The sequence below is a fragment of the Protomyctophum bolini genome (genome assembly GCF_963924005.1).
Source record: "Protomyctophum bolini genome assembly, chromosome: 24".
Lineage (NCBI taxonomy): Eukaryota > Metazoa > Chordata > Actinopteri > Myctophiformes > Myctophidae > Protomyctophum > Protomyctophum bolini.
The window spans coordinates 16533085-16555166 of NC_137885.1; the positions used below are offsets into that span (position 1 = coordinate 16533085).

Sequence of the window (22082 nt, forward strand, 5' to 3'; positions counted from 1 at the left end):
GGTGAAATGAGCGTTTATCACACACATCAGACGGCACGCTGCGCTCGGCATGGCGCTCCTCGGGACGCCCTTTCCAATCACGCCTCGTCCGATTCGCCCGCCGATGGAGACGAGACAAAAGGGCGAACAGACGTCGGGCACGGGCGAGATTGGCTGTTTTGGCTACTTTTGTGTGAGACCGCAGTAGTACAGGGTTTCTCTAAGTGGGTGACGTGTCATAACTCCAGGGGGGGGGGGGGGTAATATTTGTAATTCATGGATATCCCTTCAGTCTAACCACGTAGGCCGTCTAGACTACAACCGGACGAGAGTTGCACTGTTCTTGGTGCGTTCTTTTTTCAATCCATGGTAGAGTAAAGTCTCTTTACCGAAAATAGCAGATCTACAAGCTCGGATCACGTTGTGAGCTTGTACAGTAGATCAGCTATTTTTAGTGAATGTGCCCAGAATGGGGTTAAAGTGGTTAGAAGTAAAAAAGTGAGTCTTAAGTAGACCTCAGGACCCTCAGGTACAAGCTCCGATTATGTACAATATGGTGCCAATGAAACTGACTGAATAGTCACACACACACACACACACACACACACACACGTAAACCTGCATGTGATATGGATATGAGGTTTATAGTGTGTAGAATCTTGTCAGTGTTGAGCATAGAAACAGGGGGAGTTGAGTGGTGTTCCAGTCACACAGCCTGAGGGGAATCACACAGTGGGTGATATACGACACAGAACTCCGCTTCTACACCGCAGTACACCCCACTTTAAAGGCCCTGTGGTCCCATATGTGGTTCATAACATCCTTCTCCAACTTTTTTGAGTTTTCTTTCCCGTAACTTAACGTCCTCTATACTTGATCATATACCACAGCGTCACACCAAAACATCAAAAGTAGCAGATCTGCAAGGTGGAAACGTGGCACGAAGCGGTTTCAAGCTTGTAGATCTGTTGCTTTTGCTGAGATTGAATGTGGATCCTGAAAAGTAACACGTTTTGGACGTACGAGGTTCCCCATGCACGCAGCAGATAGGCCTAACCCATTTAGACCTGACGTAAAAAAAATGAGCTTGTAGATCTGTTATTTTTCAATAGCTAAAGCATTACATAATGCTTTAAACACCAAAAGGGGTTTCCGCCCAAAATGGGCTAATGCAAAAGTGTCACGACCGGCTGACATTGAACGGCAGACGGCGTGAACTATAAGTACGGTAACATGTGGACGCAATTGTTACGCTAACGAGTCCATGCATTACCATGTCAAAACTAACCAACAAACTGAAACTGAAAATTGTCAAAATTGTTCTAAGGAGGCAAAACTGTCTAGACTGCCCAGTGGAAACACACACACACCTTTCAACTGCACCACGATAAAGCTCCACCAGCAGTAAACAGCTTGGTGGAGAATGGAGGCGGAGAGGGTTTGCCGTGGTTACTCACAACAGACCCCACGTTTCGAAAAGCCAAGTTGCCAGGGAAACGCTGCACACCCCCCAACACGCCCTCCCCCTCCCCCTCGAATCCCGTGGTCTTTCTCAGACCTGTGGTGCCGACAGATACCAGTGACACGCACCTATAGTCTGAGACACTGTCCGAGTTATGCCAGGGACACATATTGTGTGACAGACACGCACGTGAATCCCATGAATGTTTGTATATTGTTGTCGGGCAGACACCTCTTATCTCCACATTGACTTTCCGTGACTTTTAGTAAATTAACGCCCTGCTTAAGCTCTCGTGCTTGCTGCTAATTTTTTATTTGAATCCTTAAAAGCAACAGGACATAAATTTGTTTCGACCCGAACCGACACGATATATAGATGGAGGATGATCAATCTACAGTTTAGCTACAAGTAGTATGTTGTTGTGTGCTTTGCCACAAGCAGCATGTTGTCAGCTTGCAGATCGGCTTTCTGGAAAATGTTGACATGTCTGCATATGTGAACGCAGGCACACACACACACGGCACAATGCTATAGGTTATTGCACATGCGGCACAAATGCACACACTGTACCCTCTCTATATTACACACACGTACAAGGACGTGCACAGACACACACACACACACACACACACCCCTATTCCATCTGCAGATCCAATCTCACAGCAGGCTCATAAAAAACACAGGGTCATTTTGTTGGGAGGCAGTAAAAAAAAAGGGGGCTCTATTTCTACGTTTGCCATAAAAAACACATGCAATGTAATTGTTCTCTATGGACAGACAGGAGTCCTAGGACCACACCCACTTGTAAAAGAAAGGATCAATAAATGCTATCCTCCCCCCCTCTCTTTAAAACTCTAGCCTTTTCCTTGCTGTCGGACTGAAACCTTGCATTTCCAAAACCATTATCTTTTTATTCTAATGTAATGCTTCAAACTTCAACATTTACGTTAAAAATATGAGAGAAAAAATATGAGAAGGTGCCCTCCATTGGGAATGGTACTGTAACTGAAATCCGGTACGTAAAATCTTTATAAGAAAACAAAAAAACATAAAACAGCGCAATAGTTATACCTTTAGGTAGGTTGATCAAGATGAAATAAAATAAAAAATTTAATATGCAGATGAGGTTTCTACCTACCCTGAGAGCAATGAATTACAGAGACACTTGTGAGATACTTGTGCTTTACTTGAATGGTTCATGTGTTTGTATACTTTATACTTCTATTCCACTACGTCTCAGAGGAGAATATTGGACTTTTTCCATAGGCTACTCCACTCCACTTAATTGATATCTTCAGTTATTGTTACTTATAGATTTAGATTATTTCAAAGCACATTAACCTATTTTGGGGCGGGAACCCATTTTGGTGTTTTAAGCATTATGTTACACTTTTGCTATTAAAAAATAGCAGATCTACAAGCTCATAGCGCTATGAACTATGAACGCTATGAACTATTATTGAAAAATGGTGAAAATGTGCCTCAAATCTTTGAATATATATTCTTTCAGAGCGAACGTTTTTAACTCAAATCTTTGCTTCTGAGGTGTCCCTGGAACAACATATTTTCAGATGGGGGTCGGCGGCCTATTACATATCATTTTTGGGGTCCTTGACATGAAATATTGAGCACCACTGATATATAAACATGAGGTTTTTCAGAAAAAAATACATTTTTAGAATATCGACGTCAGGCCTAAATGGGTTAACCAGTTAAGCCCTATTATTTGTTCTTCAGATATTCAAAAGTAATCTTTTGCAATTTTTTGGGCGGAAAAAAAGAAGTACTTTCACTTACTTACTGTACGATACGTTGATGCCATACTTTTACGCAAGTGACATGTTGAATACAGGACATCTGTTTACATTTATTTTTACATTGCGGTCTTGATACATTTACTAAGTATACTTTCTTCAACCACTGACCTCTTCCATTAAAGGAGTTGTGAATTCAAATGAATGCCGCAGCGTAAAAGAAAAAGCCACACAATAGGAAATGCAATGAAGCGTGTGGTGTCGTGGCTTTATTCAGCCTATAAATCCTTATTGGAGCAGAGAGAAGTTCATATGCGGCTAAAAGCCATGAGGAGGGGTTTCCCAATCCCTGGGACAGGGACCAAGAGTGGCTCACAAAAGGAAATGTAAAAAAGAAAAAAAAGATTGTGGGTATTCTTTTAAGAATATAAATAAATAAATAGAAATATAAAAAAAGATATATATTTATTACAAAGTAACTTGGAACTTCTTCTGGCCTTGTGAAAAAAAGATTAGGTTTTTTTTTTAGCCTCCATCACTAAACCAGGGCCACCCAGATTACACTCTAGGAAAGTGCTTCTCAAAGTATCCAGAGTATTCAGAGTGTCCCCAGCAACAAGTGTTAAAAAGACAACTCCAGACTAAATAACATAATAGGTTCAATTCAGCAGAACTGCCAATGTGTCGGCTCTGCTACATAAAACAAACGTTCTTTTATTCAAATTGATTATTTCTTACAATCAGTTCAAATCAATACATTTAATTAAGAGCCCAGCTCACTCCAATGGCTCCGTGCTGGCCAATAAAAAGCCCATTCCAATTAAAAGAGCCGGCCAATCATCCTCCATCGCCGGGCAGTTTAAGTGCACTCAGTGGTTATGAGTGGAGGCCGGATGGGGGGGAAGGCAGCGGTCCACATGTAATGACGTTTAGATGAAAGGGGGAGAACATATGGTCTGCATGCATTTAGAGCACTGATGTCTCAACCTCTCTCTCATTTCAAGACCCTTCACCTCATGTGCATGCTGCTTGAATGCTTATACTGTACAGCAGTGGTTACCAAAGTGGGGTCCATTTGGTTCCATTGGTACATAGAAATGCCATTAAATGGGGGTCCGTAGACTAATTAATGTCAAACTGGGGGTCATAGAAATGAAATGGTTTGAGAATCACTTCTAGAGCCTCTTGGGGGTCCTTGGCATATTTTATCAAGTGGGGGTCCGCGGTGCTCCCCTAAGCTCTGACAGCAGAGTCGTCCCCCCCCCCCCCCCCCCCCAACAGCCAATGGTGGCAGCAAATGAGTTTGTTCAGCACGATACAAGTATGTATTCATGGTGATCAAATTCAATGATTTACTTAGTATTGATACAATTGATTATTTGCATCGCAAACGTTATGATACAAACGGTACGATATGCTCTTGTGAGCTTGTAGATCGGCTATTTTCACAGATCTACAAGCTCATCGGCTATTTGCACAGATGTACAAGCTCTTGTGAGCTTGTAGATCGGCTATTTTCACTTACCGGTAATTTCTTTGAATTTGCTTTTATTTCTTCATTTTAATTACTGAAAAAAAAAAATTGAATTTGTTTTTAATTCATGACATCTTTTTGCTTTTTTGGGGGGAAAATGTTTGTTGAAATAATAATAATTAAAACCAAAATAGGGGAAATAAAATAAAATAAAGGGAACCATTAAAAATGTGTGCATGAGCCACAAACGTTTCCCGGCCCCAGTGCTTGGGAACCCGTTGGTTTAGATGAACTGTGTGTGTGTGTGTGTGTGTGTGTGTGCGTGTGCCAGTGAGAACATATGGCCTGCATGTACTTAGGCAGCCCAGCTAGATGAATGGTCTTAATAAGTGGAGGAGACTTGGAAAGGCCCTTTCATAATTACCACTCGCTCACCTCTGCTGGATTAAAGAGGTGGGCTATGTACCTGGCACACTGCATGGCTAGAAGCGCTTGTGGAAAATGGATGGTAGCGTACAGCGTTGCACATTGAAATACTGGCAGCACGCACGCATGCATGCATGCACGCACACGCACACACACACACACACACACACACACCCCCCACTGTCGGACAGATACCTTGTATCTACATCAAAGGGTCATCACCATGCCAGCTTGTGAGGGCCATTTTCATCTCAATTGTATTTGGCCAGCACGGACATACGGAATGAGCAGAGAAGTGCCCCTCGGGGCACAGGTCTCCACCAGGATAAGAGCGTTTGTGATGTTTGGACAAAATATGTAGGAGTAATATGCACATGTTTTTTTTGTTTGTTGTGCAATATTCTGTCGTCTGGTGGTTACGAGGGCAATTAAATAAAAATATTAAATATATAACACGTAACAGTTTATTCATAATGTGTAGTAGTGCACCGATCGGTGCAGATATAGGTGTAAACATTTACGTTGCATTTCGTCCTCTGCCTGGTGGGAATGTGTGTGCGTCATTTCACGGAAATCACACGCTGTGTAAATGAGGCATTTTGTTCAAAATGGACCAATCCTGCAGTTGGCCAAGTTTGGAAGGCAATCTTAGCCAATCGGGATGGAATATGGGAAAGCGGACAGAAGCGCGTTGATCTCATTACTATGGAGATAGTGTATTCCAATTTGCATGATGTATGGATGAGTAATGTACAGAAATGTGTTTTACCAAATTTGTAAACGGATCTTCCTCTGCCTCGTGGGCATGTGTGTGCATAATGTCACGGAAATCGCACGCTGTGTTAATGATTTGAGGAATAATTTGAGGATTTAGTTGGAAATGGAAAAATCCTGCCAACTTTGGAAGGCAATCGTAGCGATTGGGGATGGAATATGGAAGCGGACAGGTCCGTGTTGATCACATGACTGTAGAGATACTGTATAGCAATTTGCGTGATGTATGGATAAAATGAGTATGAGTAATACTGTATAAAGAAATGTGTTTTGCAAAAAAATCGCCTCATGGTGGCTCTATAACAGCCCATTGTGTAAGATTTGGGGCAGAGGTTTGTCGTTGGCATCCAGGGAGTGTGTGTGCACAGTTTAGCATCGGCCGGGCCAACAGGAGACAATAATAGCAGAAACACTTATGTCTATTTATCTCTAAATGTGTAGGTTATAGTATTTGACTCCTAATGTGTGGAGACTGAGATTTAATGTAAACAAATAAAGATAAACCTATTATTATTTTTTCCAAAAACCAGAAAGTTGCCACAGACATGGACAAGTCATTCAACTGTCTTTGTCTGGGCAGACACACTGATGACCCTTGATCTCCAATAAGTCATATTTGTGTTAAGTTATTTAAATCATGAGGCAAGACATTGGGAGTGGGAGCTTGGCTTATTTTCCCCCCAAATTTGAGAAACTTTGCCTAGAATAAAAGACAGTCCCAACATACGGACGTCACATTCAAATTGGTCATGTGTGTCTGTGGGTTATATAAATAGGAACAAAAGCTAGTGACTAAACTACATTGGATCCAGCATGTCCTGAAAAGTGACAATTTTGGACATGTAAGGTTTCTATGTGCCAGCTGTCATTATCTTCGCTGTCGCTCGGGCAGAAACCTCATGTCTCCATAATTCAACTTTTTATGTTTTTACATACATTAACGCAGGCCTACCTTTTTATGTTTTTACATAAATGAATGCCCTTCTTCATTATACAAGTGCGGCGCACAAAAGTAGCGAAAGTATCGGCTAGGCGTTGTGAGCTTGGCTATTTTCGCAGTTTACTGTACTTAAAAAAAACAGCAACAAAGGAAGGGTTTTGGACATGCGAGGTTTCCATGTGACAGTGATCATATATACATGTATAAGCAGATGTCTGGGGCAGACTGGCAGTGATCAATCAAGTCAAATCGCCACAACATGGTGACTCTCAACTTAAATCAACAACGACATGCCGGATGCACCCAACGACACAAGAAGAGGAAAGGAGGGACTGGGAGGGAGGGTGTGTGTGTGTGCACTGTACACTTGTATTGCTATACTATACAAGCTGTGTTCATTTCGTCTTCTAAAACTATGATGAAAAATGTTCGTCAACTACCTTCTTTCACTGACAATAACTGAACCAGTAAGACGAGAAGTGGCGAGGTCGCGTGCACACATCCGCCTCGTTGATGGCAGACTGCTGGGCGAGTGCTGGCGCTTTGGCATGGGGGTCAGATAAACACAGAATGAATTCTGTACTGGCCATATAAGGAGCACACACACACATGTCTTGAGTGTACAGGGTTTGATGAGGTCAGATCAACATAATGGAATGTCAGAACAGGTCAGCTCCATACAGTATATAGGTGTACAGGTGTTTCACATGAGGGCCCAGGTGGGCCGGGCCATAATTTCCGGGCCTGTTGGGAACTCTAGTTTTCGCCGGCTGCCGGTCGCTTTGGGGCAGGCCCGTCTAGGGTTTGAAATTTGAATGGACAGGTATAAGTCAAAAGGGAGAGAAATTGAAGAGGAAGGATGTATGGGGAAGGATCAACATATGGAACGTCAGAACAGGTTCTGACATATATTCATATATGGAGATCTAAGGGTTTGAGGTTAGAGGTCAGCTGTAGAGTTGCTGGCCAATATCGATGACATCAAGGATCTATATGGAACTCCAACAGCTGGTCGCATTTACTATGACATCATGGTCTCCACATCTCCATCCCTGATGATGTCACATGATGTCACGAGACCTGGGCACCATATATGGTGCCCGACCAACACACCTACTGACGGGAAATGCACAATTCCATAGTTAACTGCGACCTTCAGTCGCAATAAAAACTAAGCTACTGTATGATGACTGAAACAAATATATTGACAATTTTGTCAACAAATACAAATGAAACCATTTGAACACACTCAGAGTTAAGGGGGTCCTGGTTGGTACCAGTGGACACCTAATATACCACAGTGTCGTAGTAAATGAGTGTCACACACATCTACAAGCTCACAAAGCATCACTTCCGCGACACTTTGAGCTGGTGGAACACACACACACACACACACACACAGGGATGCTGGTTACTGTACTGCAGTGCACTCTAGCTCTCTGCACCTCAGCTAATATAATGGCATGGAGCCGTGTGCGACTGTGCGTGTGTGCCAGGGGAGATGTTAGACACTGGGGGAGAGAGGAGAGGAGAGGAGAGGAGAGGAGAGGAGAGGAGAGGAGAGGAGAGGAGAGGAGAGGAGAGGAGAGGAGACATCCCAAAGATGTCTGATGCTATACAACAGTGTTGACATTATACTTGACATGGAACCACTTGAACCCCAGGCTCCATATTCTGGGGGGGGGGGGGGGGGGACGACTTTCACCAAAAATAGCAGATCTACACGCAAACAACGTGTCACAACGTGTCACCGCGTGAGCTTGTAGATGTGATGTGTACCCTACATCACTTTGGTCAGCTTTGTTGCTGTAAACGTGCTACACTGTATATGTATATATACTATACTACATATATACTGGTTCCTGCACTATACGTTTGATTTGATTTGACTAAAACTATGACAAAAATTTTTGTTGATCTTTTATCACAGACGAAACTAAATGAAAACGAAGCTATACGATCTATTCTCTCTCACTCTCTCTCTCTCCCCCCAAGTTGCGTATGTTTTCTCATGTCAATAAAGCCCTTCTGAATTGAGTTTGATTGAATTGAGAAATTGAGACGGAGAGAGAGAGAGAGAGAGAGAGAGAGAGAGAGAGAGAGAGAGAGAGAGAGAGAGAGAGAGAGAGAGAGAGAGAGAGAGAGAGAGAGAAGCAGGAAGTGTGGGGGGGTGGGCTGCGGGGGGGTTTTATCCAGATTAAAGAACGGAGGCAGGCCTCTTAAGACCATCCGCCTAATGAAATATGTCAAAGCTCATAAAGAACCACTGAAGCCATTTAGAGAGAGAGAGAGAGAGAGAGAGAGATGAGCTATGTGTACTGTACACTGCAGTGCTGCGTGTAGACCACCATTGGTTTCCCAAAACGTGGGTCGGGACCCATTCGTGGGTCACAGACCAATTTTTATGGGTCACGACTCGAGTAAAAATCTACCATTTATCTACATTTATCAACAAGCTTGCAACGCGGAGTGGCGCATTGTGCTCATTGTTTGAGTCCCGTGCAAACCGTCCACGTAATCTCTCTTTTGGGACTCGACCTGAAAAGATAATAGTATACGGTAGTAGAAAGAAAAATGGCTGTTTGTTTACATCCGTGGGTTAGTACTGGAGTTAAGCCTGATGTACACTTAAATGTGTGCCGTTGTCGGACACTGAACATGGATAAATATTATACAACCGCAGGGAAAAAGCGACCGCAAGGTTTTAGAGCGGCTATTTTGCGTGTTATAAACGACAACATGTATTGAAAAATGCAATGTGTATATATAATAATAAGAATAAAAGTGTGTGTGCCCGCATCCATGCATATGTGTGTGTATGGTGTGGTGTGGTGTGTGTGTGCGTGCGCAAGTTTGTGTGCGTGAGAGTGACGTAGAGGGAAGCAAGCCTGCAGAATATTGCCTCGTAAGCTAAAAAAAAGCAAAAAAGAAAGAGAAATGGACACAGAAAGCCCCGTCAATACGCATTAGGCTGCACGTCAACAGCGTTATATATCAGGGTCCATAAGGGTTATGAGTGCTGATCAGAAATGGGAGAAAGATTGCGGTGGGGCAGGGGGGGGGGGGGCTGGGGGCTGGCCCACTTGTGGGAACGCTGAGTGTGATGTTTTGAGGTCGGCGATAGCACTCAAGAAAATTTGTATTGCTGCTGGGCTGGCAACAGGTTCCGCTTCTGCTGTCGTGGTTGGATTTAAGAACCGTGCGTGCATGTGTGTGTGTGTGTGTGTGTGTGTGTGTGTGTGCGCGCGCATGCGTGTGTGTGTGTGTGTGTGTGGGAAAAACCATAGCGAGAACAAGGCTGAAAGCATAATATCGTCTGCCGGCTGGAAACCTTATACGTCCCAAAAGAAAACCTGTTACTTTTCAGGATTGAAGTTGGAAAACGATCTACAAGCTGGAAACACGCTGGTGGATCTGCTATACTGTTGATGCTTTGGGACGCTGTAGTGTGATCAAGTACGGATGTACAGTAGATTTGGATGGAAATTCAAGGTTTCTGCCCGACAGCGCCGATAAGCCAGTGTGCGCATCGGGGAGTGTGTAAGTGTCTTAGTAAGTGTGTTTAACCGTACATGTGGGCAAGCCTGCGTTACTGTGCGATTCGTCAGTGGTGGAAAAAAGGTACTCACATATTATTATTTACTTTAGAAATAGTATCAATACTGCAATGCAAATACACAAGTTAAAGACTGGAATTCAAAATTAATTATTGACAGACCGACAGACAGACAGACAGACAGACAGACAGACAGACAGACAGCTCCATGGTGTAATGTAATGAAGCTGCTGCCTGTCAGACAGGGTGAGGATTGAGGACGCATGGCCCTGCCGACTCCTAGAGCCATAAAACATGAAGCCCTGGACACACACACACACACACACACACACACACACACACAGCGAGGAGAGTTATCCCTATAGCAGGGCCCTATTCTGGAACGTTCTGAAGTGTAGTGATCATGGGCGTAGTTTGAACTTGGAGGGCCAAAACTAACACCTAAAAATGAGTTATTTAGGTAGTAGGCCTGCAGCACGCACGCACACACACACTTCCAGCACTACGGGGGTTTCATGTTTTCTTTTTAACTGACTCATTCTGGAAGTGTCGGTACACAAAACAAAAGACTGCATCCTTTCAAACTGAATATTCCATCCATGCATGCTTCTTGTATAAAAGGTGGAAATTACTTTGTGGGGAATTCCTGTAAAATAGGACTTTGGACAACCGTGTTTTTTACCCCAAGATCATGATCCACCTCCACTGATGGCCCCGGGGGGCCGTGGCGGGTTTGTTGTAAACTGCCTTTACTTTTGCCAAGTTGACTACACAGGTAGGAAGACAGAAGAGCTCAGAGGTGGGTTGGTATACCTGCGTGTCGGACTGACTCACTCACTTCCGTTGCACGTCATTACGAAAATATAATAATGACTACTCTAAAATGAATTTATTGTAAAACAGAACATAAAAGAATTCAGATTTATTTCTCACAATTAGTTTTACTAGACTTGTACGTGCCCGTCGGCCACCGGCCTACTTGTGAACGATGCAAATGGGAACCTAATAATACCCGTTGTCTTTGGACTTGAAAAGTGGAGTGGTTAAGTAATCAATTTGCAGGTGTGGGGTTGCCATGGCAATCAATTGGCTGAGGCAGAGGCTGGAAATTGCACAGGGGAGGGGACTTTGGCTCATTAGGCCCACTGGCAGAGCCTGACCAGAGCCTCTTGTGGTGGTTCTGGAGAACCGTGGGTCCGACCGACTCGATACCGGGCACTGCACTCCCTGCGGGGGTGTGGAACGTGTGTCGAATTTGAGCGTGCGTGCGTGTGTGCGTGCGTGCGTGCGTGCGTGCGTGCGTGCGTGCGTGCGTGCGTGCGTGCGTGCGTGCGTGCGTGCGTGCAACACTCACCTGCTCCATGTCCTGCTAGCGATCGCATATTGCTCTCATCAGCCACTAGAAGGACACAAGCAAAGCAAAGCAAAACAAAACATGAACAACATAGCAGAGCAGTAAGGAGGCGGAGAGATGATTGACTTATATGGCAGGGGTCTTTCAGGCCAAGAAAGACCCCTTAGCTCAGGGGTTCTCACCCTCTTGAGTTGGGGACCCTCAAAATCCTTTGGCAATGTCTCGTTTTGTGCCTATATTTATATATATATATATATATATATATATATATATATATATATATATATATATTCTAGAGCTCCATAGCGCTGACTGATAGTTCGTGCCTGATGCCATAAGGACTAGATTAGCCAACACACTTCTTACTGTATGTGGCTATGGCTGAGTCATAGTGACACGAGCGCGATGCTTAGGACGGCTGAGCAAATTGCACGAGCGGCATGGGTTTGCGTTCGTCGCAGCGCGTGTGATTATGTCCTGTTGCACGTCTGCGCATGGTGGCGCAAGTGATCCAATTCAAAAGAGCTGTGGTCGCTTGCAACTACAAGCGTCTACAAAAACAAAAAGGTGTATCAATGCCCATATATGGTCATGCCAATGTACAGGGGGGCTATGGGCTTATACTCTGTAAAGCAGTGTGAGCTGCATTCCATGTCATGAAAGGTGCTATACAAATAAAGTTTTATTATTATTATTATTATACTAATGACATCAGTACTAATGATCTCCATATAACCCTTTTTGGTGGTTACATACATTATGTTATAATTTAGCTATAGCAGATCTACAAGCTCATAGCTCGCCACCGAGTGGCGCGCTACGAGCTTGTACTCGTTAAAATGTGCCTCAAATCTTTCCGAAAATTGTCAGGATTTAGAATATTTATTTATTTATTTCGATGTCAGGCCTAAATGGGTATAAGAGGGACTCAGACTGACAGATACAGAGCACTCCACTATATGGGCATTAAAAAGGGACAGATGCAGAGATGTGACATACTATGGGCACAAAAGGAATGCAGACACACACGGGTACAACCGAGAGAGGAATAAAGTGCACACAGGTTTGGTTTAGGGGGGAAAAAAAGAATGAAAGGTAAGAAAGAACCAAAGCAATAAGAAAGGAAATGAAAAAAGAAGAGAGACTGATAAGGAACAAAAAAAAGGAACAATAGAAGGGTGGAAGAGAGCGAGAAGAATAGGAGCAAGAAAACACAAGACCTCAAATCTCTCTCTCTCTCTCTCTCTCTCTCTAATCCAACCAAACATGATTGTGTGTGGCCAGAAGCAGCTGCCCCCCTGCATTGCATCATGGGATACAATAATAGGTTTTCATTAGGGCCGCGTCGCTCTTAAATAAGCCCTTTCATTTTTTATGAGGTCAATTCCCCTCCCCGGCCGGGGAAAACACCTCGCAGGGGTGTGTGTGTGTGTGTGTGTGTGTGTGTGTGTGTGTGTGTGTGTGTGTGTGTGTGTGTGTGTGTGTGTGTGTGTGTGTGTGCGCGTGCACTGTAAGCCTAGGTTATGATAAAGGCAAGTGGGGTGGTTAATACCTGCCAACGCACGCGAGAACGCATGCACACACAGCTCCTGTTAGTGTAGCAAAGTGGCAATGAGCATCAATTCCTCCTGTGTGTGTGTATGTGTATGTGTGTGTGTGTGTGTGTGTGTGTGTGTGTGTGTGTGTGTGTGTGTGTGTGTGTGTGTGCGCGCGTGCGCGTGTGGGGATTCATGGAGTCGGCAAGCAATTTCCTTGTGAGTTTCAGCTGTGACCTGCTTTAACCAATTGGACCCCAGCATCCACATTCTAGGTGGAATATTGGGCTCAAATAGCCTATAGTCTAAAAGCACACGACGCGTTCGTGAACTTGCAGATCAGCTTTTGTCTGCGAAAAGATCAGGGGGTTTCCTCAGAGACACTGCACAGGGGCACGCCCGATCCCTAGTCTGGGGAGAACATTCACAGATCAGGGGGTTTCCTCAAAGACACTGCACAGGGGCACGCCCGATCCCTAGTCTGGGGAGAACATTCACAGCAGATCTGTGAAACGAGCCACCAGTGGGTCGGAGGGGGTCTCTCTAGGGAGTGCTCGGCTTGGGTGGAATGGCCCTTTAACACGATCCCTCCCGCCACGGGGGCGGGGATCGAATTCGTGAGGTCAGTGCCAGTCAAATGCGCAAAATACCCAAGTAGAAGAAGAGGTCCTCTGCAATCAGAAAGAGCAGCCCCTCCCACACACAGTGTAGGCAGCGGAGGAACCGGAATGGAGGAGTTTTTCGAACGTGCGATTGAGAATAACCTTCCAAAAACTGGCTTTTGGCTCATTTTGAGCAGAAAAAGGAGTAATAAATGGATACGTCTGTAGGCTGTGTATATATATATATATATATATATATATACATATCCTCATCCTCGTCGGGAGCTTGTGTGCCTAAGGTATATGCACACGTGTGCGCCACTCTGGCGGTAAAATAGTTTGTAGAAAATCACAGACAGACAGACAGACAGACAGGCGAGGACACATCACACTATGAGAGATCTATAAAGAACCACAGCCATATTGCAAGGAAACAAAGAAAGGGATTGATAAATGGAGAGAGAGAGAGAGAGAGAGAGAGAGAGAGAGAGAGAGAGAGAGAGAGAGAGAGAGAGAGAGATTGTGGTTTAGAGAGAGAGTGAACGAGAGACCAATGAAAGAAGGTTAATACCAGGAAATAAGCCTCAATGCTCCCCGACAAACATCCAGCCACCACGCACACACACACACACACACACTCTTGCGAGCGCGCAGACAGCCAGACAGTCTGTGCGACGGCCCCTTGGGTTTATGAGATCAGGAGGTCAAACCCCCCCATGGACGGCGGATAATAGGCGAGGGAGACTTATCACAACAAAGAATGCACTGATAAGACATGTGACACAGTCATGCGTGTGCATGTGCGCGCGCACGCCGTCGTTTACGAGGGTAAAATGGTTTGTGATGGCGAGATGATGTCGATAACGATGGCCGGTGGTCAAAATGCAACAAAACAAAGGATTCTTTCACTCGTGGCGGCTTGCCTTGGAGAGAGTGTTACCACCACCAGTGTGTGTAACCTCTGAAGCTTATATCGCCTTGTGTGGACTATATACCATCCTATGTGGGCCTGCCATTATGCTTCTACTTTCAACACCTTATGTCTGACCTCATGTACATAACTTCCATTTAAGCATTTAGCAGACGCTCTTAACCCATTTCTGGGCGCGAACCCCTTTTGGTGTTAGCATGATGTTATGCTTTAGCTTTTTAGAATCTGATCTCGGGTCAAAATGGGTTCCAGAGCGACTTACAGTAAGCAGGAACAGCACATGGTAACACATCAAATACATTGAAATAGTCATCATGGACAGTACGCCAAGAACCTACAGTAACATCCGTTTAACAGTAGAACACCTGTACAACGAAACTCTAAGTACACTATAGGAGTGGTTCCCAAATAGGGGTCCTTGAGGGAGTTCCAGGGGGGTCCCCAGATAAATAGTTAGGAACCAAATGGACCCTTATGTGACTGTAACTCTGAGAGTGTACAAATGGAACCAAATGGAGCCATTATCCATTTGTACACTCTCAGAGTTAAATTAATATTGATTGTACAATATAAATTGGGGTCGCAGAGACAGAAATGCCATTAAATGGGGGTCTGTAGCCTAAACTGGTGGGTCCTTGAAATTATTATTATTAATTATTATACAGAAACACTGCACTATAGAAGGATATGTCTACATACAGAAACACTGCACTGTAGAATGATATGTCTACAGTACATACAGAAACACTGCACTGTAGAATGATATGTCTACAGTACATACAGAAACACTGCACTGTAGAATGATATGTCTACAGTACATACAGAAACACTGCACTGTAGAATGATATGTCTACAGTACATACAGAAACACTGCACTGTAGAATGATATGTCTACAGTACATACAGGAACACTGCACTATAGAAGGATATGTCTACAGTACATACAGGAACACTGCACTATAGAAGGATATGTCTACAGTACATACAGGAACACTGCACTATAGAATGATATGTCTACAGTACATACAGGAACACTGCACTATAGAAGGATATGTCTACAGTACATACAGGAACACTGCACTATAGAAGGATATGTCTACAGTACATACAGAAACACTGCACTATAGAATGCTACGGTGAGTGCTGCGGGCTAAGGTGGAGTCTGAAGAGGTGGGTTTTCCACAACCTGCTGCATTATATTATGCTACAGATGTGCCATTCCAACTCTTCACGCTTTCCTGAAGATGTTCTGAAAATGTATGTTTTCCCTGCAGGTTTCATTCACTGATTAGCCTCATTAATTCACACCCGCAAAAAGCCGTGATGATGTGACAACGATACAGATTCTCAAAAACAAACGGTGTCGTATTCCCTATTCGACAGGACATCCATCAACGACCATCCGAGTCACAACATCGTTCTCAATGGTTGAGGGTGTGTGTGTAGTTTTAGTCATCATTCATAGCTTAGTTTTTTCCAGTGAACAAGGGCAGTCGACGGACATTTCTCGCCATAGTTTTAGTCGACACAATCAACCCTACAATCAACAATAGTGTTGTGCGTGAGTGCGTGCGCTCACCCAGGTCCATGCTCTTGGAGGCTCTGTTGCGAGGCGTGTTGTCCATGAGCCTGGTCACATGATGCGTGTCCGCCGGGCCTTCTTCTGACATGTAGGAGGTCGCGTCCATCTCTCTGACAACAACACGTAACACAGGTCCATTGTTACATCTCCTGTACCAGCACAGAGGTGTGACATCTTTTTGGTTAACCTGTCAGGATCTTGTTAAACCCAAGCTCCAGAAATAGTGGTGTTGTTTGCACAGACATTACTTAACGTTGAATGAAGAATCCAAAAATGAAGAAAACAACGCGATGGATGGAATTAACCCGAGATCTGATTTAACAACAAACTCCAAAACACCTCTCATATGATTTAGATCGTCTTCTATACCGAAATCCACTGAAGAATGTTTCCGAAAATAGAAGAAAATAAACATTTTAAGGATACTTATATCATCAATATACATTTATTTTCATATTTAACAGAAGAAAGACTTGTGAGTATGTCTGGCGTTGAATGCTAGACATTCACAATGTTCATTTATAGGACAATAATGTACTCAACAATGTACGTACAACTATCAACTTCCTCCACTCGGGTTGCCATTCTTCATACTCGGACAGCTACATTTTCAGCAGTTATGGAGGAAATTTTTTAAGCAACCAACATTGTTGTCAGTCTTCTAGACATATACAACTATGTAAAAAAAAAAGTTGTGCTTATCCGTCGCCCTGCATTTAAGTAGTTTGGCAGGAACTGGGTTTGCTGTGTATTCACTCATTCTCCCTCAGCCCCAAAAAACTGTATTCTCTCGAGGGGTTGAATGCAGCCAAATGTCCTCTTTATCTTCAGCACTGTGCACCACGGCCAGTCATTCTGGGATTTGAGAGGGATTTAGCCTCCTTTAAATAGATTTTTGAGCATAATGGCGAATCGGAACTTCCAGCAAGCTTAACTTTGGGTATTAAAATGCATTATTTGAATATGATATGTCGTGTATAATGTTCTTTAACTCATCAAAAACAAGAAAGCATCCGTGTCCGTTTAGATTTTAGCGTTGGCAGAGGTACAAGCGTTGCAGAACCGCGGGCTTGTACAGCTGCTATTTTTGAACATTTTTCGAAACATTTCGAAAATTCTTGAAAGTGTGAACTACTGATTTAGAAGGCATTTGTGGAATTGGTCTCGTGTCTTAAAGAGGCAGCCTCCTGTCGATTCAGCATTTATAACTTTCTAAGTGACTCTCAAAGTGGGACCCCCAGGGGTCATTGAGGGGTTTCCGAAGGAGTCCCCAGCTAAATTACGGGTGGTTAGGAACCATATGGACCCTTACAGGTCTGTAACTCTGAGAGTGTACAAATGGAGTAGGACGAAGGCTCTACGGCACTGTTTACTACATTTTTTTAACATTCCCCCAAAAAGCAACAAAATTCAATGATTTGTTTCAGTAATTTAAGAAAGAAAAAAATTACATTTGAAAACAAATGCTTAGAAGTAGTGAAAATAGAAGCTCACAAGTGGCGCGAAGCGGCACGTGACCTTGTAGATCTGCTATTTCCACTAGTTCGTGTCCCGGGGGAAAACGTCGTATTTTTCATTTTGGGCCTGGAGCTAAAACGTTTGTGAACCACTGCTCTACGTCCTCCCGGTGGGGGCTCCTCACCGGTGGGGGCTCCTCCCGGTGGGGGCTCCTCACCGGCAGGTCGAGCCAGCAGGACACAACAGTGGCGACGCACGTGCGCGTGGGAGACGAATCAGTCGACATAACGACTACGTTTGGCAGAGAAAGGGGCCAACTTAAACATGGACACGGACGGATATGGAATTATTTCACATTAGTAGGAATATGGCTAATAACGGGGAGTGCGGCTGGGCGGATGGCCAGGGCAATTAGCACACATTAGGAGAGAGCATTCATACGGACTCCTCTTCATTACGCCAGTCAGTGCCATTACTTGTGCATAATGCAGAGAGGGGCCCGCTACTGCAATTAGCCGTCCGCCGCCTAAATAATGCATGCTGGGTATTATTTAGTGCCAATGACGGCCCTTTTATCTGCCACCACACTGCTCCATTATTATGGAGTAATTGCACGCAGGCGTGTGCCGTGTGTGCTAGCGTACGTGCGTGCATGTGTGTGTGTGTGTGTGTGTGTCTGCGCCTGTGTGCATGTGTGTGTATATTACTATACTTGTGCTGTCCAAATGTGCCCCCACTGTAAGTATAAATTTGAGAAATAAATATAATAATAATAATATTAATATTTGTCTAGCACCTTTCATACAAAAGATGTGAATTGCAAACAAACGTAACTAAACATCTGTAGATCAACGTAAGAGCAAGTATATGTAGGGCAAAAGTATTACATTGTGAGGACTATTTCCCCGGTCCTCCCGTTTTATCGTTAAAAAACAAATAGTCTTAGAGTCAGAATAGACAGACAATAGAGGGTGAGGGTTAGGTTTAGGGGTTATGCCTGATTCACACTTTTAGGGTTGAGGTTAACACATTTAGGCCTGACGTCGAAATAAATGAAACGTCTTCCGAAAGAATATTATATTCAAAAGATCTGTGCCACATTTTCACGATTTAAAAAAAATAGCAGATCTACAGGCTCGTAGATTTCAACAGCTAAAGTATAACACAGTGCATAGTTAAAACACCAAAACGGGTTCCCGTCCAGAATGGGTTTTAACAAAGGCAAAAAACATCTTCAAAGGGAATTGATGGCTGTCGTACAATAGTTAAGTATAGCGTGCGTACCTGTGGTGGGGTGGCATCTCTAGGTTCATCTGTTGTACAATAGTTAAGTATAGCGTGCGTGTTACCTGTGGTTTGGTGGCATCTCTCGGTTCATCTGTTGTACAATAGTTCATTATAGCGTGCGTGTTACCCGTGGTTTGGTGGCATCTCTCGGTTCATCTAGTATAGCGGGCGTGTTACCTGTGGTGGGGTGGCATCTCTCGGTTCATCTGTTGTACAATAGTTAAGTATAGCGTTACCTGTGGTTTGGTGGCATCTCTCGGTTCATCTAGTATAGCGGGCGTGTTACCTGTGGTTTGGTGGCATCTCTCGGTTCATCTAGTATAGCGGGCGTGTTACCTGTGGTTTGGTGGCATCTCTCGGTTCATCTAGTAGCGGGCGTGTTACCTGTGGTGGGGTGGCATCTCTCGGTTCATCTAGTATAGCGGGCGTGTTACCTGTGGTTTGGTGGCATCTCTCGGTTCATCTCGGCCACGGCATGCGGTGAGGGGGGCGGGGGGAAGTCTTCGTCCGTCTCCGTCTCCCAGTCCCCGCCGTAGAGGCTGCCGGCAGTGCTGGCCGACGCGTACGGGCCGGCTGTGGGAGAGAGAGAGAGAGAGAGAGAGAACAGAAGCTTGATCCAGAGGGATTTACAGTAAGTAGTACATTAACGTCCTACTACAGCGTCACAAAAAGAGCATCACAAGTAGCTGAGGTCAAAAATGACGCACGTGTCGCTTGCCCAAAATAACAGATCTACACGCTAACACACGGGCAGCGACTGACACGCTTAGTAATTCATTTTCAATGAGAGGTCTGCGGGGTTTTTTTGTACGCCCGGAGAAGTTACCCGTTTTAAAAAACCCATCTTAAAACTTTTTTTATTCATTGGCTTTTAAACCCTGATTGATATTTGTATCCTATGTTCTCCTTGTGTTGCATTGTTTGTATTTATTGTGAGGCCTACTGTACAGCACTTTGGTCAACTCTGTTGTTTTTAAAATGTGCTTTATAAATGAAGTTGGATTGGAGTTGTGTTGGCAGTTGAGGGGCGACAACGCAAGCATATTTTTACGGACAGTCAAGACACGGTGCCGTGAAATTGTCGCGCACACGCTCGTTTGGTGCACACGCCCGCGACCGACTATAGACCTGGAATGTGTTGAGCTTTCTCTTTATTTCAGGCAACGGGAGTCGCGGCCCATCATGAGCCGATCTGAACGTCTGCGTCACACGCTCTCCGTCTGAAAAGGCCTCGATACTGCACTGCAATGGACCACATGAAAGCTTAGCTTCATATAATTGGTCCTCCTCACCAATGCTCATTATGAGAAGGCACCGTTTCTGTCTTCTCACGCTGCGTCTCATTGGTGGACAGTTTGGACACCACTGATGAGATTGCGAAGCTAATAGAAACTGCAGCCTTTCTCTCACTGGACGAAATAGAAGCCATTGCTCTCGCATGAATTAAACGAAGAATTTGAAATGGATGGCCACCGGTGCATGATGTCACTGGTAGGCGGGTTTCTCAACTGCCCTCCTCCGAGACACAGACCGAATAGAAAGGAACAGTACCATATCGTAACGAGTCTTTAGCATGAATATGCTGACAACATAGTCGAGAAACAGCAGGAAGAGAAGAAATGCTTTGGTGGGCTTCATTCCCAGTGGGTGGGTGTCTGTGTGTGTGGGGTGGGGGGGGGGTGGACGGACGGTCTCGCGGACAGACCCCCCTGTAGGTACTGAGGACACGTGCATTTAAACGGACGTGAGCTGGGATGAGTCCATTGATTCATGGATCAATGCTGCCCACTGCTAAGCAAGGTCGACCAATTAGAATACATTGACTGTACATCAAAGGCACGAGCGCACAAATAAGTTAATAAGTTACGTGCACACTAATGTACACACATACGCATACATGACAACATGCACACACACAAACACACACACACACAGGCACGTACACATGCATTCACAATAAACACATGCTTGCGCACAGACACAGATGCACGCACACAGGCATGCATATTAAACGCGTGTCTGGGCACACACACACACACACACACACACAAATGAGTTAAATGCTCCCTACACACATACACACGTGCATAAAAAATATGCACACACAAATGCACGCACGCAGGAACACATAACACATGCATACAACATAACCATCATACAAACACACACACACACACACACACACAGCACAATGCAACATTTCCATACAAAACCCCTCTATCCCAGTGCCTTTCAACTCTCTCTCGCAATATCATTTCCATAAACCCATCGTAGGAAAAAAATAAAGGTCTGAAAGCCCAGACGGTATATAGACGCTGAGCGGAGTATAATACCATCCCCACTGTACCGCCTTTTGTGTTACACGGACCCCCCCACCCACCCACCCAATACTATTATTCTGACAGAGAACTGACAGGAGGTACAGACGGCTCTGAAACCTCCCTGGGGAGAGAGAGAGAGAGAGAGAGAGAGCACACGAGCTAAAGAATTAATTTAACACACTTTGTGAAGTCTCTGTATTTGAACGCGTGTGTGTGTGTGTGTGCGTGCGTGTGGACACGGCCGCAAACAATAGGCCTCCGTATGCAAATCTGGCTCACTTTGGTGGAGCGGGTTTCATCAACGCTAATGATTCCGAGGTCAGATCCCCTCTTTCTCTCTCTCTCTTTTTTTTCTGCAGATGAAAAGCGAAGACGTCGCGTGCGGGAGAAAAAAAACATGGCTAATGACTTGCCTTTTACGCCGCTGTAAGAATGCAAGGGGCGAGAATGAAAGGGAGAGAGAGAGAGAGAGACAGAGATGTAAAAGAAAACAAAGCCTTGGAGAAGATGGGTGTGTGTGTGTGTGTGTGTGTGTGTGTGTGTGGGTGTGTGGGTGTGTGCGCGCATGGGGGTGTGCGTGTGTGCACGCGTACTCCATTTTTTAATCTTCCGCTGTTCTGATGCGATTCGCCGGTTTCGTTGACCCC

At 44.5% G+C, this 22082-nt stretch overlaps 1 protein-coding gene across 1 annotated transcript in view; it reads right to left on the minus strand.

The window, feature by feature from the left end:
* LOC308311672 (partitioning defective 3 homolog B-like) overlaps positions 1-22082 on the minus strand; it is a 201851-nt gene that overhangs the window by 90132 nt on the left and 89637 nt on the right. Inside the window, exons 16-18 of the mRNA XM_080758462.1 lie at positions 19549-19687; positions 16367-16479; positions 11720-11764 (exon numbers count right to left, since the gene is read on the minus strand). Coding sequence (XP_080614588.1) covers positions 11720-11764; positions 16367-16479; positions 19549-19687 — 297 coding nt within the window. The remainder of the gene's footprint in view (positions 1-11719; positions 11765-16366; positions 16480-19548; positions 19688-22082) is intronic.